The 25,732-nt window shown below is 33.3% G+C and overlaps 1 protein-coding gene across 2 annotated transcripts in view; it reads left to right on the top strand.

The window, feature by feature from the left end:
- Positions 1-22,334, top strand: part of NFAT (nuclear factor of activated T cells 3) — a 317,259-nt gene extending 294,925 nt beyond the window's left edge. For both annotated transcript variants that reach the window (XM_090396732.1, XM_090396722.1), the window contains exon 12: positions 16,899-22,334. In XM_090396732.1, coding sequence (XP_090252858.1) covers positions 16,899-16,903 — 5 coding nt within the window. In that variant the 3' untranslated portion in view covers positions 16,904-22,334. The remainder of the gene's footprint in view (positions 1-16,898) is intronic.
- The last annotated feature ends 3,398 nt before the right edge of the window (positions 22,335-25,732 follow it).

The raw sequence follows: 25,732 nt of genomic DNA, 5'->3' as shown, positions 1-25,732 counted from the left end.
ACAACTAGAAACTGCTTCTTTGTACATGATTAGAGGATAGTGAATGAATGGTATTGGCTAGTTCTGTAGAGTAGCAACAGAGCATCTATGAATTTTCTCAATATCTCACAATGCAAAGCACACTTGTGCTTAGCAGTATGGGATATTGAGGCAGTTGATGTGACTTCACAAGTTTTTTAAATAAGATTAAAGTTCTAGCTTCATCTTGTGATTATACTGATGATGATGATCAGTTAGCTTCTGGTCAAAATATTTGCAATAATAAGAAATATTTATTCTTGTGAATGTATTGGTCTAATAAACTTTATTATGTCATAAGTGCTATTAAAAACTCTCCAGAAGGCTTGAATGTTATTTGAGTGCAGACAAGCTTAATGCAATTGCAATTGGTATTTTCAAAGTCTGCTTTGGATAATCTCACAAACTTTACTTTCTTAGTCTTCATGTTGATAAAGGTGATGTCGATATCTTACAGGATGATTTAAATAGACTGGCAGTGTGGACAAAGGACAATGGTTGTCAATTCAGTGTTGTAAAATATTAGTTAATGCACTTTGGGATGAAAAGATTATATATTTTGTATCATATTGATGGTACTAGTTTACAGGAAAGTAATGAGGCTAGGTATCTGGAGGGTGACAATGGACAGAGATTTGAAATTCAGAGGATATATTGCAAGAGATGACAAAATAGCTCAGAGGATTATTTGGATGCTGAAGAACACACTGACAAATAAAGATAGGCAGGTTAGTATCCCTCTTTATAAGGCTATGATTTGGTCACCTGCATTTCTTGGGGATTGGGAGGTGGTGGAGAGGATTCACAGACGAGTGATCAAGCCGGTACTATTTCTGTGGAATGTTCCCTATGAGGATAGGTGGGTGTGTTGGTCACGGAGTTTAGCTGAACAGATGGAAGAGAGGAGAAATTGTGCACAATCCTCTTCAATCATTAAGCTGCTGTTTTGTCTCTGGGTTTGTAGCTGTAAATCTGTCTCATCCCCAGTGATGACCGTTGAGATGAAGGTTGGGTCAACAATGGCCTTTTAACAAAGATCTTGACAGACATTTACATGGTGTTCCTTCTGGTCAGAAATCAAGAGACGGGAATCAAACTTTGCAGCAATGTGATGCACATTCAAATCTCTTGTGATGATCGTTTGAGCTGCTCCATATGAAATCCAAACTCTGTCAGCAATTTCCTGGATGGTGATGCATCAATCTGCACAGATAATCTATACATTTTTTTTGAGATTTTCATGGGTTGTGCTGGATTTAAAGGACAGCAGTCCTTTAAAATGCGAGTGCTGCTCAAAACACTGAGTTTGACTCCTGACTTCATTTTCACATGCCTTATGAAGTAATTCAAGGATCCCTGTGGCAAATTTCCCCAGTTCTATGCAAAATTTTACATTTGCTCTTTGTTCTAATTTCACATTCATGGCAAAATTGCAGAACAGCATAAACACATGATAAGAATAACATGCTTTACATGCGTTCTGGTGCACATAGCACAATACCATGTGGTAGACTGACTCAACAATATCTGCGTGACACCTGGCAGCACGAGACTGTAACTCGATCTGTCCCGAGTATCCGGCAGTCCAGTTCTTTTTTGATAGCACCTCATATATACTGAATAAACATAAGATGCTCTGAAATAATTAATAAACACATTTACATCTCTCTAAGAAGCCAAATCACTGATGTGTTTGTATCCTATGTTATTATTCTTTCTGTTACAATTAGAAGATAAACTTCTCGTGATCTCAAGTCCTATGAAACACTAAAATTGTACTGAAAAATAACATTCAATGGATTAAAAGTACAGTTCACTGTACTTTTAATGATGAAAATAAATATTAATTATGATAAGCACAAAAACCTCCATATCTTGGCCAGTATGTATCCTGTTTGGTTGCAGGGGACCTAGGTTCAATTCCCATCTGGGACATGAAGAACCTTTATTCTGACTTTCAAATGAGGGTGGTTTGTTGGGTTATTTTGTTTTATTTTTTTTTATTGAGGTGGGTTACCCCCTCCTGTAAAAAGACAAACCAAACACCAGACAACAGAAGAGTACACATGATTTACAGCCACATTACAGATAGGATTAACTACACCATCATAAGCAGTATCACGATATCTTCTTCTTCCTTTCCGGTAATAGGTCTAGTGGTCTGTTACTGTCTCTTCTCATCGTTTCAAAGGCCATCCTCTAATCCTTTTCCCTTGAGGTTGATATTGCTGTATCTCCCTGGAGAGAGTCTTCCTTCACTCCTTCTTTCTGTATGTTGTCTCTATCTCACTCTATAAAGATCGATATAGTCTAAAACAGATATCACCTCAAGTTCCTTTAAGATGTTGCTTTTTCCTAATGATTTTATGTTATTTTCGACCATATGAACTGTGGAAAAGATTGACATGAACTGGGTATATATTAGTCGAAGTAATTTATTTGATACTAAGTAAAAAATACCAACAAGTTTCGCCAACTTAGCTGTTTGGCTTCTTCGGGGTGAATTAAATAGATACAAAACAACTTAAACACTAAAACTGTTCATGAAGGAATGAATCGAATACAGTTGTATTTTTTACAAATACGGAATGCATACATCACATACATGGAGCATGTATGAAATCAACTGTTGTTATGTTGGAATGTTCTGTAATTAGCAGCGAGATTTAACTCTGGCGTGCTTAAAGATTTTATGAGGGTCTTCCAAATATCTGCCAGAATTAATCCTTCGTTTCTGTTGAGGTTGTGTTTAGAACGGATTATTGTTATGGCTTCTTTCATGATTATGGAACGGAAATCTTCCTCTTAATAGGGCATGGAGCTTTTGTCCCATTCTATGGTATAGTTTGTACTGGAGAAATGAAGTGCTAACCCCGAATTGTCTTCTCTGTTGTTGTTTATATCTCCTATGTGTTTTTTTTTCTGATTTCCAAACTTCTAGAGGTCTGACCAATATATGCCATATTTAGAGGAAGTTCTGTATTTGTAAAAAAATACAATTGTATTTGGTTTATTCCTTTATGAACAGTTTTAGTGTTTAAGTTGTTTTGTATCTATTTAATTCACCCCGAAGAAGCCAAACAGCTAAGTTGGTGAAACTTGTCGGTATTTTTTACTTAGTATCAAATAAATTACTTTGATTAATATATACCCAGTTGATGTCAATCTTTTCCACATATTGTTATTTCTTCTGAAGTATAATATATTATATCCAGCTGTTTTGCACATGAAACTCATTTCAGAGCTTATCAGTCTTTTTCTATCTGTTTGGGTTATTGTCCAGGCTTCTGAACCATATGTTAAGATAACTCTTGCTATTGCATTATGGATTCTAATTCTTGTTTTCTTGCTTATTAAATTTGGATTGGATATCTGATTGATAGTTTTTGTTATTCATATATAATTGGTTATTTTGTTGTTTTTCTCTCTTTCATAAGATAAGTGGTAGCCTAGATATTTGAATGTATTAACCTGTAGTATAATATCATTGTTGAATGCAAATTTTGCTTCTAATTGGATCTCGGCCTTTAAATTCCAGGACTTTGGTTTTGTAAGTGGTGATTTCCATATTGTATGTTTTTGCTATTTCATTTAATGAAAAGGCTGCATGCTGTAGTGAATCTTCATTATCTTCAATTAGAACCTATAGAAGCTTTATTAAGTTACTTGGATGTAAGAAAAGGAAAAATAACTTGAACTGGAAAGAGTGCAAGATTATACACTACTTAAAAAAGAAGTCAACAACCCTCCACCACCACCACCACACACACACACACACGGGCAATGTGACTCATTACATATGATGATATAGCTGATATAAATTGGAGGAATATGATGCTCCAAATCAGTGCAACTGTCATCATGATCATTAATTTCCTGATATGTATCTCTAAGGGATGTCCAGGTTACTATGATAGTACTACATGATTAAGTTTGCATTATTATTATTATTATTCTCTTATCCACAATTCTCCTCCAAATTAGTCTGTTGGCTGTCTTAGATGAACAAAACGTTCGTCTAAGACAGTCCTGACTGAATCGATCGCCTAGACCATGGTCTTCTTTTGGGTCTGCATCAAACATCTTTTTTTTTTTTTTTGCTAACTTTCCTCAGCCATTCCATTTAAGTGGCCAAAGTTCTGCTTACACATTCTTGAATGCCAATAGCATCAAGTTCCTTTCTAATATCTTCATTTTTAATATGATTCTGCCAGTCATTGATGCCATCGGTTTACTCCCCTAATTCTTCTCAGAACCCTCACATCTGTGGTTTCTAGTCTTGAATCAAATACTTTATTTCTAACCCAACTCTCAGACCCATAACTTAAAATTGGGTTGAACACCATCTTGTATATTGCTAGTTTTTGGTGTTTTAACTAATTTTTTTTCTTATTCCATATAAATTTATTCAGCTGTTTATCAACCAATACCAACTGATTGATAACCAGTTGATAACAACAACCAATAACCAGCTGGTTATCAAGCTGGTAAGCTTTGCTTATTCTGTTGTCTATTTCCAGATATTTTATTTGCCATCTTCACTAAAAATGCCTAAATAGCTGAAATATTTTACTTATTCTGTAGGATCACCATTCAGAATGCAGCTGAAGTTTTCTATGTTCCTGCATATTTTCATAGTTTTGGTCTTTTTATTGCTGATTTTCATAACAAATTTGTTACAGCTGTTATTCCACTGTTAGAGAATGCGACTTGCACTAGATGTGTTTAGGAGTACATCATCTGCATAAAGCAAAGGGCTTAGTTTGTGCAATTCTAATATCAGGCACAATTTCACAATGTGATCCATATATATAATGAATAAGAGTGGAGATTGTAAAAATAATCATATTAAAAATTCTGAATATTTTTACGTATTAATTATGCTTGTTAGTTTTTGTTTTCATACACGCAGTGTCTGCACTTGTGATGTGCTCGTTATGAAAATGTTATATTAGAAGTAACATGTAAAGAAGTAAAAATATTGAAGTACTTACTAAACTGATTATTTGTGTTACTTATAAGAAAGTTTGTTGTATTTTAAAATGTTGAATTTTGTGTTTGTGAAAGACTTTCTTTAGCGCTGATGGATACAGCGAGTCAGCCATTTTATTGCAGTGCGTAGTTTCTGACTTTTGTGAAGTGCGCATGCTCCCGGAGAGAACTTGATGTGTGATTGACAGCTGACAAGGAAAGCGTTGCGTATCCAAGTTACAGTTGTAAACAAGAGAGCGTTCGGAAGTTTTTTAGAACACTGGGCGAGGAATATTCAAGTTGGAAGGAACTTGATTTTTTGTGTGCGGCAGTCAAAGGAAGTTTTATAATGTATTCCGAAAAGGGAATAGTGAAAATAAATAGGTTTCAAGCAGGAATAAGTAAAGAATAAAAAGGAAGTCTTGAAACTATAAGTTTTTATAAATTGGCCGGTAAATATTCAAGTTAGAAGGAACTTGATGATTTTTTTGTGTGCGGCAGTCAAAAGAAATTTCATAATGTATTCCGAAAAGGGAATAGTGAAAATATTAGGTTTCAAGGAGAAATAAGTAATGAATAAAAGGAAATCTTGAAACTGTAAGTTTTTAAAGGTGGAATAAGTTAAGACTGTCAATGTGAATGAAAGGAGAACTTGTTGCTTACATTCTAAGGTGAATGTTTTTCTTAGAGAAAATATTGATAAGGAAGTTTTATAAGTATTAAGAATGCCTGAAAGTGAAAGTTTAGAAAATATATTGAATTAAGAAGATTTTTAGGTATTAAAGGTGCCTGATCTGATGAGTATTACTACTAAAAGGAAAACAGGATATAGTCAAGAAGACTATGTATGTTACATTGATTGATGAAAAGGATCCTGATAATGAAGTACAGAACCTTGTAACTTCTGGAAAAGAGCCTTAACAGAAAGAGAAAAAGACTATGAACGTTTTTTTGTGATTGTGAAAGAAAAAGTGTTTAGTCTTAAGAGTAAGTTTATATTTTTAAATAAGGCCTTGGATCCATATAATCTGTAGTTATAGTTATGTATTATTACTAGAAGTGTATATATATTGTTTTAAGTTTTATTAAATGTGTTTATTTTGTACTTGGTATTGAGTCAATGATTAGTTGGATTCTGAAAGAGTGAGTTAAAGTCATTGCACCAATTGGAGTGAACTCTTTGTGCAAATATAATAACATATAGGGACACTCGGAGTCAAAATAAAAATAATTGTTAGTAAAAGAAATTTATATAATATTTCATTTCATAAGTATATAGTATAATTATAAATAAGTATAATTATAAATAAAGCAAAGGGCTTAGTTTGTGCAATTCTAATATCAGGCACAATTTCACAATGTGATCCATATATATAATGAATAAGAGTGGAGATAATGTTCAACCTTGTCTTACCCCTGATTTTATCAAATAATCTTCTTGTATTTCTTTCAGTTTGAACTGCTGACTGACAACTTAAATATAGACTATATATTGCTCTGTATAATGTTCCATTCACACCCCCCCCCCCCATATAACTGTGGTGTTTTGAAAAGCTTTTCTCTGGACATCTTGTCATATGCCTTCTTCAGATCAACAAAATTTAAGTACTGATCCTTGTCATATTCTCAACCCACAATTTCTCAACTGTTTGTCTTAAATTGAAAATCTGATCTTGATAACCTCTATTTGGTCTGAACCCAGCTTGTTCTTCTCCAAGTTTCTCTTCCACAATCTTTCTCAACCTCTTTTCAAGTATACTTGCATAAATCTTATCTGGAAAACTCAGTAGAAAAATTCCTCTGTAATTCTCACATTAAGTTTTATTCCCATTTTTATAGATGGATACTATGAGCTCTACTCCAATCATTGGAAATTCAACCTTCTGAATTATGCAACTACTGTAAAACTTTTACTTCCATACTTAAGCATTTCTGATTGAATATCATCTACTCTAACTGCCTTTCAACATTTCAAGTTTTTCATAGTTTTTTCTATCTTAAGAATTGATATATAGTTCTCTTTGCATTCCCCATGAAAATTTTCTAGTATAGTTCTGTCACTGCTTGGGTCATTTAACAGTCTTTCAGAATAATTACTCCAGACATCTAGGATATCCTTATCTTCAGTTTTCATGTCACCTTTATTGTCTTTGATTCCATTTACAGTACTCTTTCCTCCATTTCTGAGTTTCTTCAATAGCCTCCAGAACAATTTGTCACCTTTCTGATATTTATTTTCTATACTCTTATCAAAGTCTTCCCATAACTTTTATATAGCTACTTTTACACATAGCTTAACTTGTTTACATTTTTCTCTGTATTCTTTTAGGGCATCTGCTGACTTATTTGATAGAAACATTTAGAAACATATTTATAGCTGATACAGATTGGAGGAATTTTCATACCACCATTATTGTTGATATTTTGGTGGTTTATCAGAATTTCGCAGGCTTCCTTAAATTTTCTTTCATAGCAGGTTTTTGTATGGTGTAAAGAGTGGGTACTTTTCCAGTCAATTTGGTGTAAGGTGTTGAGAGCATGATCTGAGAGGCCTGCTTCACCAAAATTGTTATATTTAATGTGTCTTATGTGTTCTTTCTTATGTATAGGGATTGAACGTCCAGTTTCACCAATGTATGGTAAGTTACAGGTGCAGTGAATGCAATAGACTCCAGGATGTACTAATGGGAGGAGAGGATCCTTGGAGGAGTTGAATATGTTTTTAAGTTTTGTTGGTAGTTTAAAGGTGGCATTGAGATTATAATCGTGTAGGATTCTGTTGATTTTTTCTGATAACCCTTTGATGTATGGGATGGCTATGGTTTTACTGTAATCTAGATTCGTTTTTGATGATGTTTTATGAAGGACTTTATTGATAGTATTTTTGTTATAGCCATTATTTATGAATTATTTATAAATTATTAAAAGCCACTATTTATAAAGGGGTGCTTAAGGGTCAGAGCTGTATAACTGAGAGGAGACCTCCACATAGCCTTTAAAGGAATGCGGAGAACCGACCAGGGCTTCTGACCTAATGTCCAATCCTCACCTTCTCGAGGTGCACCCTGTTGGGTATCTACTTGGATACTGAACGAACGAGGATGGGCTGGCAATTTGGGATTTAGCTGACCAAATTGTATTCTTATCGGTTAAGCCTAAATAAAAAATGATGGAACAACATGACAAAATTTCATGCCGGCTGGGGCGTCGCCCAGTTAAACAAGGCCCCCCGTTGTTTTCGCCAGGGAACCAGGACGAACAGCAAAAAGGCAGCTACTAGAACAAATCTGAAAACAAATCCCAACTCAACATCACCAGAGTTAAAGATCGGTACTATCAACGTAAGAAGCCTGAATGGCAAAGAAATGGAGCTAGCTGAGGAATTAGATAAGTACCAGATCGACATAATAGTAGTGACTGAAACAAAAAAGACCAAAACTGGTGAGATCTTTTTGTGCAATAAATACAAAATGATATATTCAGGCAATGACAATCAAGGAAAAGAAGGAGTAGCCATAGTATTCAACACAAAATACGAGGCTAATCTTCTTGAATGGCAGTCAGTCTCAAGTAGAGTAATGTGGGCAAATTTGAGAATGGGGAACTGGACAATGAGACTTATTTGTGCCTATGGTCCCACACAAGGTTCTACTAAGGTAGAAGTGGAGGAATTTTTTGATGCTTTATACAAAGCAACTGACACAATGAAAAAGGAAAACTTGGTCCTTGCTGGGGATCTAAATAGCAGAGTAGGAAATGATTGTGAGACATATAAAAATATTTTGGGAAAATTTAGAGAAAAGAGCAAAGCTAATAATAAAGACAAATATCTGTTGGATTTCTGCTGAGGACATGGACTGGTTATTACTAACACCATGTTCCAACATAAAAATGTGAACAAATTCACATGGAAAGAAGAGGCAAGGAATAAGAAAAGTCTCATTGACTGTGTTATTGTTGATAGTGATGTTTTCTCCCTGCTGCAGGACACCAGAGTGTACAGAGGATTTGAAATTGGAAGTGATCACTATTTAGTCTTGAGCAGGATAAAATTGAATCTCATATTGAAAAGAATAACATGTAAGAAAGTTATAAAAGTTGAGCAGCTCTCAGATGTGAACTGTAGACTAAAATACAGAAAGATTATTGGAAAAAAAATGAAAGAGTTTGAGAACAGGAATCAAACCTTGGAGATTCAGTGGCAAACTCTGAAGAAAACATTGATTGATTCTGCGAGAGAGGCATGTGGTGAGGTTGTGTGCAAGGATAAAAAAAATCAGAACTCCCTGGTGGACGCAGGAAGTTAAAGAGGAAGTGAAGGAAAAGAAGAAAGCATATCAAAAGTTCCTGTCAAATAAGTTAGCTTGTGCTCTTAGAGAATATACAGACAAATGCAAGAATGCTAAACACTGTGTAAAACTAGCTAAATAAAAGTCATGGGAGGACTTTGGCAAGAATATAGAAAATAAATATCAAGAAGGTGGCAAAATATTCTGGAGGTTGTTGAAGAAGCTTAGGAATGGAGGAAAGAGTGCTATAAAAGGAGATGATAAAGGTGACATGAAAACAGTAGAAAAAGATATCCTTGAAGTATGGAGTAATTACTTTCAAAAACTGCTAAATGAAACAAGCAGTGATGACAGCACAGTGGTAAAAAGCACTGACCAGGCATGCAGTCAGGAATACATATCCATACTTGAAGTAGAAAAAGCCATCAAAGGCTTGAAATGTGGAAAGGCAGCAGGAGTAGATGATGTTCGACCAGAAATGCTGAAGTATGGTGGTATAAAAGTCTTACAGTGGCTGCACTGCATAGTTCAGAAAGCCTGGACAGAGGGACGAATTCCCGATGATTAGAGTAGAGCTCTCATAGTACCCATATATAAAAAGGGAAATAAAACTGAATGTAAGAATTACAGAGGTATTTCCCTACTGAGTGTTCCTGGCAAGATCTATGCAAGTATACTTGAGAAACGGTTGAGAAGAATTGTGGAAGAAAAGCTTGGTGAAGAACAAGCTGGATTCAGGCCAAATAGAGGCTGTCAGGATCAGATCTTCACTTTGCGACAAATAGTCGAGAAAGCATGGGAATATAACAAAGATCTGTATTTAAGTTTTGTCGATTTGGAAAAGGCATATGACAAGGTGCCAAGAGAGAAGCTATTCAATACGCTGCAGTTATATGGTGTCAATGGGGCATTATATCAAGCAATACTTAGTCTTTATTTGAGTTGTAAGTCAGCAGTTAGAATTGAAGGAAGTACAGGAAGATGGTTTAATGTTAAATCTGGTGTGAGACAAGGATTATCCCCTCTGTTATTCATTATCTATATGGATCACATTATGAAGGAAAGTGGTATTAAACATGATATCAAAATTGGAGATGTTAATGTCAGCTCTTTGCTTTATGCGGATGATGTTATACTTCTAAATAAATCCGCTACAAGCCTGCAAGATTCTCTGACTAAATTGAATAGCTGTTGTAATAGATATGGTATGAAGGTCAGCAATAAAAAATCAAAGACAATGAAAATAGGCAGAATCATTGAAAATGTCAACTGTGTTGTGAATCTAGAACCTGTGGAACTAGTAAAGCATTTCAGCTACTTAGGCACGATTTTTAGTGAGGATGGTAAATTAAATATGGAAATGGACAACAGAAATAGCAAAGCTGGTATGGTGGGAAGTCAATTGAATAAATTCATATGGAACAAGAGAGAAATTAGTCGGAACACTAAATTAGCTGTATACAAAACAGTGTTCAAACCAGTTTTAACTTATAGATCTGAGAGCTGGGTCAGAAGTAAAACACTTGACCAAAGACTAGAGACCGCAGATATGAGAGTCCTGAGAAAGATTAGAGGCGTGAACAGATGGCATCAATGGCAATATCATATTAAAAACGAGGATATTAGGAAAGAACTTGACATTGTCAGCATCCAGGAATGCGTTAGCAGAGCTAATCTCAGGTGGTATGGTCACTTAAATAGAATGGGAGAGAAAAGATTAGCGAAACAAGTGTTCTCTGCTAGGTTGGCAGGAAAACGACCCAGAGGAAGACCAAAATATAGGTGGATTGATACGGTACAAAGTGCCTTGGACGATAGACATATAAGATCTGATAATGTTGGAGTCTTGACAAGTAACAGACTGATTTGGAGGAAAATTGTAGATAGGAAGTTAGTAATGATGTAATTTTTTTATGTAGTACTATCATATCCTGTACACCCCTTGAGGGTACATGGCAGGAATTTGATGATGATGATTTATAAATGTGTCGCTGATGATTTTTAGTTCTTGTTGAAGAGCTTGCTGGTTAGAGCAAATTGTTATAGCTCTGATTTTAAGCGTGTTAATGACTCCATATTTTTGTGATGGGTGGTGGTATGAATCAACAAAAATCAACAGAATCCTATACCATTATAACTCAATGCCGCCTTTAAACCACCTATAAAACTTAAAAACATATTCAACTCCTCCAAGGATCCTCTCCTCCCATTAGCACATCCTGGAGTCTATTGCATCCACTGCACCTGTAACTTACCATACATTGGTGAAACTGGACGTGCCATCCCTATACGTAAGAAGGAACACATAAGACACATTAAATATAACAATTTTGGTGAAGCAGTCCTCTCAGATCATGCTCTTAATACCTTACACCAAATTGACTGGAAAAGTACCCACTCTTTACAACATACAAAAACCTGGTATGAAAGAAAATTTAAGGAAGCCTGTGAAATTCTGATAAACCACCCGAATATCAACAATAATGGTGGCATGAAAATTCCAAGAATCTGGATGGCACATATTCAGCCTACTTAATATTTAGTATCTAGCATACTTCAGGACTCTAGGCAACCTTCAGCTAGTATTGAAAACCATTCCATAACAACTGGTTGGAATTTATATATATAATCATGTTGTTAATATACATATATATAGAATTGTTGCTCCTCAGCCCAATGTAATGTTACAACCAATAGATGATAATAATAGGACTCTAGCATTGATGTAGTGAGTTTTTTTTTGGTTTTTTTTTCTTCACCAGAGGGCAGGCCAATAATTGTTGTAACGGTTGGTCAGTAACTTTAGCAAACCATGTAGATTGTATTGCAGCTTGTTTCTCTGTATATGGTATATATGCTCCAGAAGATGACCTTGATATGAAGGTCGAAACGTCGAGTGTGTATTTTGGTTTATATTAAACTAAAGTGTTACTCAAACATGATAGTAGTTTCCTTAATTTTCCAAAATCTATAATAAACGATCCTTAGCTGCTTTAAAGCCACCAACACGTTTCTAAAGCGTGTTTGTGATTTCACTATGTAAGTTCTACTTGGCATTATTTTCCAAAAAAAAGGCCAGTCTCATCTGTGTTCCAAACTTGATCCATCAATATGGTGTAGCCATCCAAAATGATGGCTACACCATATTGAAAATGATGGCTACACCATCATATTCAATAATTTTGGACCGATTTGAAAGAAATTCCCTAGCTGCCAGTTCATCTGCAGTTGCGACCTCTCATTTTATTTTTACATTATGAAGCACATATCTTTTGGAAAATTTTGTAAGCCAACCTGTGCTTGCAGAAAAATCACAATTGTTGTTTGCTTGTTTTTGGCACCTTTTCCCCATATCTGTTTGTACAACTGTAATGTTTTCTGTTTGATGACATTTCCATCTAAAGGTATTCCTTTTTGTGAGCAATCTTCTATCTACATCACTAGGGCCATTTCCATCTTCACTTTTATGTCTCTCATATACAATGATGACTTAATTTTGTTCCATAAAGAACAGATTTTCTAATGACTGCTTCATTTTTCTTAATCATTCTCATGGTAGTTTTGTTCAGTCCAAAATATTTGCCTAAGGATATTGAACCTTCTCCAGCTGCTGAAGGATCTAAAATTTGGATCTTAGTTTCTAAATAGCTTTTCTTCATCTTCTATCTAACTGAATTATCTGGCATTGTGATTAATGCGGTAATGTTACCAAAATATCTGAAAATAATCAATAATTAATTTTACTAATTTGATATTATGCATACAACAATTCAAAATTTAATACATGCCTGTATAACTCTATTGCACAAACAAAACTTTCATGAACAAAACACAAAACATGTAAACATTTCAAATTGTAAACAAGAAATCATTGTTCAGCAAACAGCTTAACTCCTTCCAAGCCAGCCTTATATTATTATTATTATTATCTGAGACCTCCAGGGAGTCAAGGATTAAATAAATATTCCATGTAAAAATAGAATATATTTTAATCTTTAACGGTACCTGTGGCATAACATCAGAAATAATAAATTACATGATAACCACAGTAATTAACTTAACTTTAATGAAATAAAGGTATAGATATTTTGTACTGAAATTAACAGTGCATCATCAGTGTAGACAACAAGCAAGTCAAGGAATGGAATACAAAGTACATAACAGTCAGATTACCAATTAAAAACTGTTGCTATGTGCTAGAAATTAATAAATAATATTATTAATTTTATTCTTAAAAACGTGTTTTTTTTTTTTTTTTTTTTTTTTTTTTTTTTTTTTTTTTTTTTACATAAGAATCTCCCTAACTTTTGGGAAACAGAGAGATGATTGTTGTGATTCAGATTTGGCCGATGTAAAGAAAGTTGCGAAGCCCTTTTATATTGCCCAAATCTGAATCGCAACGATTGTCTCTCTCTCTCTCAAAAGTTTGGGAGATTCTCATCTTATGTAACCATCAAAAAAAAAAAGTTTTTAAGAATAAAATTAATAATATTATTTATTAATATTAATTATGGGAATTATGGGATAAAAATGGGAATAGAGTGACTGATGCAGAGGACATAGTGGAATTGTTCAATGAACACTTTATTGGAGTATTTCATCCTGGAGGAGTCAGTTTTAATACTAGAGGGATAGGGCAGGTTCGAGGTTTAGAGGTACAGGAGGAGAGTGTGTTTCAAATACTGAGTACTCTGGATGTCAGTAAAGCTGTGGGACTGGATGGTATTTCACCATGAGTTTTGAGAGAATGTGCTAGGGAACTGACATTGCCTTTGACCTGGCTTTTCAATGTCCTTTTCAAAGTCTGGCTGCGGGAAAGGTGCCCATGGAATGGAAGGAAGGTAAGATAGTGCCATTGCATAAGGGTGGTAGCAGACTCGAAGTGTCTAATTATAGGCCAGTTTGTGTGTCATCAGTAGTTGTTAAGATCTTGGAGAAAGTAGTGAGGGACCATATACAGCATTGGGCAGTGAAGGTGGTGTTATCTGTGAGAGTCAACATGGATTTGCGAAGGGATGCTCTTGTTTTGGCAATATGCTAGCCTTTTATGATAAAGTTACAAGAGCATTAGATGAGGGAAAGGCATATAATGCCATTTTCTTAGACTTAGCAAAAGCATTTGACAGGTGCCACATGATAAGCTGATATTTAAGTTGCAGCACATGGGTCTGGATGACAGATTGGTCAACTGGATTCAGAATTGGCTGTCTGATAGGTATCAGAGTTGTGTATGGTGGGACACTTTCAAGGTGGCAGAGGGTTACAAGTGGGGTCCCACAGGGCTCAGTACTGGGACCTATATTGAACGTTTATATCAATGACATTGTCAGTGGATTGCAAGGGGATATCCAGTTGTTTGCGGATGATGCGAAGCTGGGAAGGATTATTAGTAATAGTGCAGATGTGGCAGCAATGTAAGAGGATTTGAATAAGCTAGATAGATGGGCAAATGAATGGGAGTGTCAGTTTAATGCAGCAAAATGTGGGATTTTGAGGTTTGGGAAACATCGATGGGATACTGCATACTCTATGGGAGGAGTTATACTGGAGGAAGTAGGGGACACAAGAGATCTGGGGTTGATGATTAATAGAAACCTGATATTTAGGGGACATATTGCAAAGGTGGTGAAGGTAACACAGAGGATTGCTGCAATAATGAGAAGGATGCTGACATGCAGAGATAAAAGGGTTATCATTCCATTGTATAAGTCTCTGATCAGACTACACGTAGACTATTGTTCTCAGATTTGGTCCCCAGAATTTGAAGGGGATAAATTAACTGTGGAAAGGGTACAAAGGTGGATAACAAAGATGGTTTCAGGACTGTACTGTGTTAGTTATGAGGATTGGCTGAGGGAATGTGGACCTCAGAGTTTGTTGGATAGAAGAAGCAGAGGTGATATGATTGAGACTTTTAAGCTGTTGAGAGCTAGTTACAGGGTTGACACTGGGGAGTTCTTTCACTTGGTTGAACAGCAGGAAGGAGTGATGACAAGAGGCCATCCCTGGAAGTCACGAAAGGAAACTGTTTGCAAGAGGGTGAGGAGTGGTTTCTTTGCTTGGAGAGTGGTTGAACCATTGAATGCATTGCCATATGAAGTGATGAGAGCAAGAACGGTCGATGAGTTTAAGGAGTGGTATGATAGACTTTGTGTTTCTCAGGGTGGGACCTCCCTTCGATGAGTCTTGATAGTTTCTTTCTCTATCTTTGTGTTTCTTAGGAAGGCCCTCCCACGATGAGTCTTTTGACTCCATGGAGGCCTGAATAATAATAATAATAATTTTTAGCATGCGGCAACAGCTTTTAATTGGTAATCCATCAACTGTTATGCGCTTTGTATTCTGTTCCTTTGAATTGCTTGTTGTCTACACTGATGATGTACTGTTAATTTCAGTACGAAATATCTGTACCTTTATTTCATTAAAGTTAAGTTAATTACCGTAGTTATCATGTAATTTATTATTTCTAGAATATATTTGTTTTCTAAACCATGAAGTGATGAGAGCAAAATCGTGTAAAAAAAAAGCCATGTTAAAAGAGAATTAGCTGTATATTATGTTTTCTTGGGTGAAGAAGTGCAATTAATGCAAACATAACTTTTATTGAACAAACATTTATTGACGGCGTGAACCTGAAATAGCTTGAAAAAGTGCACTGCTTAGTCTTTAGAGCAGGTTTTCAAATTATGCCAAAAAATAAATTAATTAAATATATATAAAAACTTATTCCACCCACCCATCCATGTGTAAGTTTACCGTAAGCTTATGTTATAATCTTTTGTAAATGGATGACACATATATATTAAAAAAAATAAATAAATGTCATTACTTTGTTCTTTACTTATTTTTAATGGTATTAACAACACAAAACGAACTATTTTATTAAAAGATGTTTTATTAACTTGCTTATATTTTGCTGATGATGCCGATTTGAAATGAAATTCAGTGAAATATAAGCAAGTCAATAAAACATTTTTATAAAACAGTTCATTTGGTGTTGTTAATACACCATTAAAAATAAGTTACAAATAACTGTCAACACCTAAGCTTATCTGATTAGATTGATCACTTTGTCATTTGAGGCACTGAACTGTCACAATATCAAGGTCATCACTCCAATTAAAAAAATATCCTTTTTTTTTTTTTTTTTTTTCATTGCTTTAGTTAAAAAAAAAAAAAAAAAGCCTGCAAGTGCCAACTGTCAGCTTGGTTGGCTGAGTGGATAGCATACACACTCAACAAACAGTCTGCAGGTTTGAATCCTGCCATGAGCATGTATTTCTTGTGAATATCCTTGAATAGGTGAGAGATGAATTTCATTGCCTATCTCTCCCACTCCTGCTTAGTGAAGACTTGAAAAAAGTTCCATGTTTGGACTCCAGAGCAGGGTTTCTTTCTGAATTACATTTAAAAAAAAAAAACTTAGCCAACCCATGACATACTAAGGTTTTGTGGTTTACGATCTTTCATAGGTGGGAATCATATTATTTTTTTAAAAAAATAGGTATATTAGAAATTTTTTCTTAATATGTAAATTATTTCATTATTAAATTAATTGTATAATTTTCCCATGGTCTCTACTAATAACATTTATTTTTTTGTAATATTTTTTCTTTGTAGTGTAATTCAACATATACACATAGTCCAAAGAAGGGGAATAAAAGATATTACCAGTGAGCCCTGTTCTTGTACATCATGTTCAGTATAACCTATTGCAGTATTTATATATACAAAATGGACAATGTGTATTAATATGTTCTTTAGTACATAACTAGCTGATAATGATATATATGTACTTGTGTTCATTTAGTTAAGCATAGAAAAAGATTGTGCACATTAGATGTTGAGATGCACCTCTGGATCACAGGTTTATCAGTTATGATTTCATATCATATATGTAAAATAATGACCATGCATGCTTAGAAGACTTTTGTGCTTCATTTTGTTTTGTACACTCTAATTTTTTAGATTACTGGAAAAATTATGCTTTATCTGTTTGTTATGTATGCTTTTATTTTTATTTCTCATAATGATGATTTGTAGATCACTTGGATTTTGAATTGTGTGTATTAATAGTAGAGCTGATGTGTATACAATTTACTTAAACTTTCGTTTAGAATATAATTCTATATAGATAGATAGATAAGTAGATACTTAAAAGCATGACATGTTTACCTAAACTATCTGCATCACTACAAATGGACACTTGTGATAGTATTGTTGTTTATACTATACTCTTATTTTATTTTATTTTTTTGTTAAATTGCAAAAATTATTATGGTTCTTTCATCTTATGAGAACAAAATGCATTGCTTTTGTAGCTATAAATATACTACTGTTTGTTCAATAGCTCCAACTTTGTATAAGTTTCTGTTTCAAATGATTTTAGTCAACGTATGTTTGAGTTATATGGAATATACCTTTTGCAGTTCTAAATGAATGTATGATGTAAGAATTTTTTTAATACTTATTTGAAGTTGCAAAACTAAAGCTGCTAAGTTCATGCGTTATTGAACTACTGGATTGGTGTAAAGATTACAACTTTTATTGTAAATATACTGATATTTCAGTCTTGCATGCCATCATGTTTAAATATTCCTACTCTTTTAGTTTTAAAACATGGTTCTTTTATATCAGATGACTGAAATATTATCATATTTACAATAAAAATGGTTATATATGTATTGTTGTTAACTTTGTAATTGTTGCCTATCTATAATTTTTTTAATAAACACTGAAAAAAAATTTGATAAGCAGTGATCACAAGATAGAACTACTTTGCATGTGTATGTGTGTGTATTACTAATATAATTGGATCTCAGTTACTGCTTATCAAAATTTATCATAATTGTCTTTATTTGAATGAAAACTGCAAACTGTTATTACATCAAAGGATTCATTGTCCTACACAAAATAATTTCCATTAATATATAAATATCACATTCAGTTTACTTATTTTCTACTTATTATTAATACTAATAGATAAAAAATGCTTTTCTCTAAAGCATTGTTTTAATGTATCCATTAAAAAGGGAAAAAAAATCTGCAATGACAACATAACATTATTTCATAACATTATATGTAATAAATTTAGTTTAATCCTTTATCCAAGTGTGTGCAAACAAAGTTTGTGCCTGAAAGTATCTTCAGGACGGGTAAAGTAGTACAACACCGGGCAACTCCTTGCAAAGGTGGAGCAAGCTACCAACACTCCTATCTCAGTATCTCCCATAATGCAAAACACATCTTGCAGATATGTATAATGTTATGCATTAAGGGAAGGGCCACTACCCAGACTAGTCTCGACCTTTATTGAGGTCTCTTCAGTGGGAGCCAGGCCCAAGCGGAGATACCAGGCAGAAACATTAGCAAGGTCATCTCCTCCTATAGGAGCTGCCAAACTTCAGCTCCTATAGGAGGAGATAGAAAATGATAGAAAAAGGAAGGGAAAATGTTCTGCTTCTCTCTCTCTCTCTCTCTCTCTCTGGAGAGAGAGAGAAAAGACAGAATTAATGACACAAGACCGAGATACCTGGAGGAAATGGATCTGGCATTTTGTGCTATGGGGCACAAAGAGGATAAGTAAGTTTAGTTAATATAATATTAGTATGTTATATTAACTATTTAATATATTAACAATTTACACTATAGAAGTGCAGTGTTTTGAACAACCTTTCTCTTAGAACTTTGTCATATGCCTTTTCCAGATATTACAAAACTCAAAACAGACCCTCATTAAATTCCAGTGATTTCTCAACTATCTGTGCTAAGGTGAAAATCTGATCCTGATAACATATATTTGGCCTGAACCTGTCTTGCTTTTCTCCATCCCTACCAAGTAAGAATTATGCAAGTATACTTGCATAATTTTGCATTATAGTCATTGTAAAATTTTTATACCTCCATATTTGAGCATTTCTATCAAATATCATCTGCTCCAGTTGCCTTTCCACAATTCAGGCTTTGGATGGTTGTTTTTGATACCTCAAATATTGATATGTATACTTGATTACATTCCTCTTGACTATATTCTTGGCATTCTTGTTTCATTCAGTAATTTTTCAAAGTAATTCCTCTAAATATTTCTAGAATATCTTTAATTTTCGTATCACTTTTATTCCTTTTACTATACTCTTTCCTTCATTTCTAAACTTTCTTTTTTCTTTAAATAGCCTCCAAAACATTTTCCCACCCTCCTGCTTGTTATCTTCTATATTCTTACAAAAGTCTTCCCATGACTTTTATTGAGCTAGTTTTATACATTGCTTTGTTTTCTTACATTTCTGCATTCTCTCAAAGCACATACTAACTTCCCAGGAACTTTAGATATGCTTTCTTCTTTTTCTTGACTGCTTCTAACTTCTTGCATCCACCATGGTGTTCTGATTTTTCTATCCTTGCAGACAACTTCACGGCATACTTCATTGCCTGAATCAGTGGAATATTTTGTTCAGAATTTGCCATTGAATTTCGAAGTTTGATTCTTGTCTTCAAGCTCTTTCATTTTTAAAACGAATCATCTTTGATTTGTTTTAAATCTTTTTATCTTAAAACTAAATGCTGATCTTCCTATTGTCTTGGAAACCAGCGTGAAGATGTTACTATCAACAGTACCATATAGTCAGTGAGACTTTTCTTGTTTTTGTTTTGTTTTTCCCATGTGAATATTTCCAGCATAAAAATGTGAATACACATCTTTATGCAGAAACATAATGTCTAGTAATCACTACCTCATGTTCCTGAACAGAAAGCCAGCAAGTACTTACCATTATTATTAACTTCTGTTTTCTCCAAATTTTCTGAGAACATTTCTTGTATGTCTAGTATTCACTTCCTACTTTGTTGTTTTTCAGTAGAACCTTCCATGGAACCAGAGCCATTAATGCAAATAACAAGTCTCATTATCCAGTTCCACATTCTTATGTTTACTCATTTTGATGTGGAAATTTCACTTAGATTTTAAGTCTATAAATATGGAGATTAGAGACAACTTATACTCAGGATGTGAATAACACATTAAATTTGAATTCTTAATTCAGATTACAGTACTGGTTTGGCAGATTATACATTTTTGCAGACTGTTTCCTACTCGCTTTGTTCTGCAATGAAAGCACTATGCAAGGTGAAATGAAATTATTAGATATCAGGATTCTTTGATGTATTAACATTCCTAAGTGATTATAAAAAGCAATCATCGAAATATATATCAGTAGAAATAGCAAGAGTTGTTATTTATGATTATGGCATGGTGTGAAAGCTATCCTAAAAGAATAACAAGTTTAAGCCTAAACATGCAAAATAAGATCTTGAAATAAACATATTCCTTAAAAAAATGGGAAGGAAATGTTGTTTCAGCCCATTTAAATTTTGTAAAATTTTTGAAACACATTGATACTTGTATTTTACTTTTATTATATATGACATTTCCTTTTGTTACTTTTTTCAGTTTTTCTATTATTTTTTTTTTTATTTTTTAGATATGCCTGCCATCCTGCCTTATCTGCTAGATTGACATCTATTATAAATTATACAACAAAAATGATATTTGTAAACATAACTGAAGGACATTAATGATTATAAAACTTTTAAAAATCAATGAAGTTCTAATTATATTTTTGCGCTTAAAATTATGATAAATTTAAATATGATCTGGAAATCAGAACTGCTAATGAGAATTTTTATTTTATTTTTTTTTTTTTTTTTGAAATTCAAAATTATGATATTTAATGAAATTGTTTTTTTTAATACCTAGCAAGTGAAATCTTAAAATTCATGGTGATGAAAGCATCCCTTCATCTTGTTCTTTAGCTACCAAAGACTAAGATAGAGCAATGGTCTGCAAAGGTTTGACATTAAATAGTGGGCATTAGATAAAGATAGAAACAACTGTAAAGTTAAGGAGGAGGCTTATATCCAGTAGTGGATGGAAAGAGGCTAAAGAAGAATTCATTATGACTTACAAATGTCTTAAGGGTTTTTTTTTCTTTTATTATTATTATTTTTAAATTTCATTCTAAATTATGATTTTGTAATTTCTGAAAATTGTACTCAGATGTTTAATGAGAAATCTCATCATCATCATCATCATCAAGTTTCTTGTATGTATCCTCGTTGGGGGGGGGGGGTATACCAGATATTTATCATAGTACTACATGAAAAGTTAAATCATTCTTGTTGGCAATTTTTCCCAAATTGTTATCTGTCAGAACCTCTAAGTACTTCTGACTGCATCAATCCATCTAGGTTCTTCCTGCCATCCTGGCAAAACACACCTGTTTTACTAACTTTTTCTCTCCCATTCTGTTTAAGCAACTATACCATCTTAAATTAGTTTTGCACGTGCACACACACAGCACATTCCTGAATATTAACAATGTCACGTTCCTTCCTAATATCTTCATTATTAATATAGTTCTGCCATTAATGCCATCTCTTCATTCCTCTAATTTTTCTCAGAACTCTTATATTCATAGTCTTCAGTCTTTAATCAATTGCTTTATTTTTAACCCAGCTCTAAGATTTGTAAGTTAAAAACTAAGAAACCCATATTTTCAAAAATCATGTCATCTTCTTGCTGATTAACACATAGATATGATCTTATAAACAAATGATAAACATAAATGTTAGTCACCTGTAAGTTTTTGAAACTTTTTTTTATAAATTTGGATGAATTAAATTTACATATGTTACTGTTCTTGAAAAATGTGATAAGCAGAAAGTCATTTCTCTTGATCAGTTTTTCTAATACCCATACTGCCATTTTTAGGGAGGAGATAACAATGGTCATATAATAACTAAAAAAGTAATTATTTTATTATTACATTAATATAATTAATAGGTATAATACTAGATATAAGGGATCTTATGTACATATTCATAAGCAAGATGCTTATTAATTATATTTTATTATTTCCAAATGCATGCCATAGTCTAGCTTTTTTTGTTTGTTTTGTAATTCTGTTTTCTATTGTTTTAATTGAAATCCAGCCAAATTAACTGTGAGCGGGTGGGTGGGTGGGTGCAGGGGAAGCGTTTCAGTTAAGAAAAATTTAAGAATATTCAGTTAAATATTGTTAGTGATTTAATTTTTTTGAAATTCTTCATCTAATATTGATTTGTTGTTGTTCATTATTTTTAGATTTTAATTAAAGAATCTATATTAGAATGTATAAATGTATGAAGTATCTCCAGCAGTGGAAGAAAAACTAAATAAAGATTCTTGTTTGGTGCTTATAAAAGATTTGGATCAAATTTCACATACAAATAGCATGACTTTTTTTAATGTAGATATTTTATAAAATGCTGAAATAACTCACAGGTTATCATGTCTAGATGTTATGTGACATCCAAAAAAACCAACTAGCAAATGGCTCTATCGGCTTGAGTTTTATATACTCATTAGTTAAAAGATGTACAAACATGATTACTCTCGTGACTCCAACCAAATCACCACGTGTGACACTACTTGGCCCTTCCAGGAATTAAATTGTCACACTTCATTTAAGTAACAACTGGGCTGATTCGTTGAAAGAAGGATAATCTAGTTGATCCTCCTTCACAAACTTAGTCTGTTAACTACCTAAATAACCAAGGTAGATAAACCATCTTACAACCATCAACCATTTTACACTAGGTATTCATGTTATTTCATTGCTATCTTAATGGTATTGCAACCTTGCATCAATGTGTTGGTTAATGGAAATATTCATCATGGCCTTGACATGTATACATATCAAAGTTGTGATGGATATGAAGTACATATTAAAATTGTAATACTATTAATATTACATTGAAATATTGTGGATAGAAAGTGAGTGGGGAATGATATATTTCATCCACACTGATGTTGATATGTGGTTAATCAGATTGTCCTCTTCTGGATAGTATTAAGCATTTTCTATAGTGTGAGCAGATTTGTATTGCTTTTTTCTTTTTTTTTTTAATCTAACTCAAATAAAAGGTCACAAAACTCTAATACAGGGGTGAGGAACTGTTTTAGTATCAAGCGCGAAAATTGCTAATTTAAAAACTTCTGCAGACGACTGGCAAATTTTAACTCTTATATATGGTGTATGTAGTGTGCAATATATATCTCAATAAGTAAATGTGCAACATTCTCATCTGATATGGTATCTTTTAATTACAATTGTGTAGACATATAATTATAACAAGCAAAGGCTATATTTAATTTCTTTAAAAAATGATATTTATTTTATTTTAACTGAGGACTTTATTAAAGCAATAATAGCATAATAAATATTTCATCAAAGTTAATAAAACTTACCTTTAATCTTAAACTTTTTAGTGAGAAGGCTGAAACTGCTTTTTTTGTGAAAGCTTAGAAATATTAGCTGCCTTTGATGAGATGGCTACTTGTAGTTCATTGGTGAGATTTTCATCAGTGAGTCTTGTACTAAGGCAATTTTTTGCCAGACTTAATTTTGAAAAAAATTGTTTGCATTGATAGTAAAAAACTGAGAAGCTATTTTCAAGGCGTTATTTTTTAAAGAAGGGAATATCTCAGAATCAATAGATTTGTAAAAGTCCAATATAGGCAGATTACTATATTTTGATCTCAAAGTGTTATCATACTTCAAATCAATCAACTCTAATTGCAAGGAATCGGAAGCTTCCTCAGGGCATATATCAAAAGGTGTTTCAAATATTTGCAACTCAATTCTTTGATTTTTTATATCTTCAAATCTCCTTTGAAATTGATTCAAAACACTTTGACACTCATCAACATACTCACTTGTTGATTTTGGATTGTGTTCTCTTAATTTTGGAAAATGTATAAAGCTGTTTTTTTTTTTTTTTTTTCTTCAGTTGGGTAAGAAATAATTGAAGCATCGATTCAAAGCTCTTGATATGAGTGAGCAGAGACATCATTAGCTGATTGGGGCCTTGTAATTTCAAATTTAGATTATTCAAATGACTAGTTATGTCTACTAAAAATGCTAAATCAGTTTGAAACTTTTCATCCTCTAATTCTTTAATGGGGACACCTTTAATGTCCAAGAAAATTTTCACTTCATCTTTAAGTTCATAAAATCGCTTGAGCATTTGAACCCTACTTAGCCACCTAACTTCACAATGGTACAAGCACAATGAGTCCCCATATTCAGCTTCAAGATCTTGCAAAAATTCTTTGAATTCTCTGTTGTTCAACCCTTTACTTTTTATTAAATTAATGGCCTTTGTTACTACAATCATGACGCTGTTCATCTTGAGTGACGGGTGACCTTGCACATAGATTTTCCATATGAATGAGGCAGTGGCACACAATTAAAGTATTTGGGTTCAATTGATGTTTCTTAAATTCATTCTTAATCAGAGCCATGAGCCCATTTTCACAACCTATCATGGATGGAGCACCATCTGTAGCGAGACCTCTCAGTTTTCTTACAGTAAATCAAAATCCTTTAATGCTGAATTGACCATTTCAAATAAATCTTCACCTTTAGTTGTCCCCTTCATTGATTTTAAAGCAAGAAATTCTTCTCATTCTCCATATAAATATAGCCATTTGTGCAGTATTTGACTCATCGATGGCTAATGAGTAAAATTATCCATCGATGAGATGGCAAATTCTGCTGAATTTACTTTCAAAGAAGTTTGGATGTCATCAGCGATATCCTTAATATGGTCAGAAACTTCTTGATAGGCTAATATTTTTAAACAAACTCAGTTTTTCTGTACATAAAATCTCGATGGCAGTAAGGATGCAATCTTTCACAAACTCCACCTTCATTATGGGTTTTAAGTTTTTTAGCAATTTGTTCACACAATGCATAACTAGCTTGAGTTATAGATGGTCTTTCCTGAATAAGCTTTTTAAAAAGAGATTGGCTTTTGATTATATTTTCTTTCAAAGTCGCTATCTTGTCTAAATGTTCTGATCCTTTTAAATTTTCATATTTCTTATGCTTACTCAAATAATGTCGTTCAAGATTATATTTTTTGTAAACTGCAACATGTTCGTTACAAATAAGACAAATGCAGTTGTCATTAATTTCAATAAAGAAGGATAGTTCTGTCCATTCTTCACAAAACAGAGCACATTCACCACTTCTTTTATGCTTTTCACTACAACTTGTCATTTAAAAAAATAAATTGAATAAAGTTGTTAACTGGTTAATTACAAGGCGCTCACAGTACTGCTTGAGAAAAACAAAGTCAAAAGTCAATATGCTTTGACATGCGGGGAAAATGTCATGGCAGTAATTGGGAAGCAACCAATCAGAGAAAGTCTGAACTTTGTCCGCGAGAAATGCTCCTGATTTCTTTTTATTTTAATGGCTGGTCTCGATTTGATGGTTGCCAGACGTATGATGATCATATTTTATGTAATATAGTTATTTTTGATTTTGTATATTTAATTATTTAAATTTAAATAAATTTAATTATAATAAATTTAAATTATTATAAAATTTTATTTACTTGTACATACGAGT

The sequence above is a fragment of the Typopeltis vanoorti genome, chromosome 1 (assembly GCF_054136105.1).
Source record: "Typopeltis vanoorti isolate ZY-2024b chromosome 1, IOZ_Tvanoo_1.0, whole genome shotgun sequence".
NCBI lineage: Eukaryota > Metazoa > Arthropoda > Arachnida > Uropygi > Thelyphonidae > Typopeltis > Typopeltis vanoorti.
The sequence above is the reverse complement of the archived record's forward strand: the minus strand, read 5'-3'. Positions and strand labels throughout refer to the sequence as shown.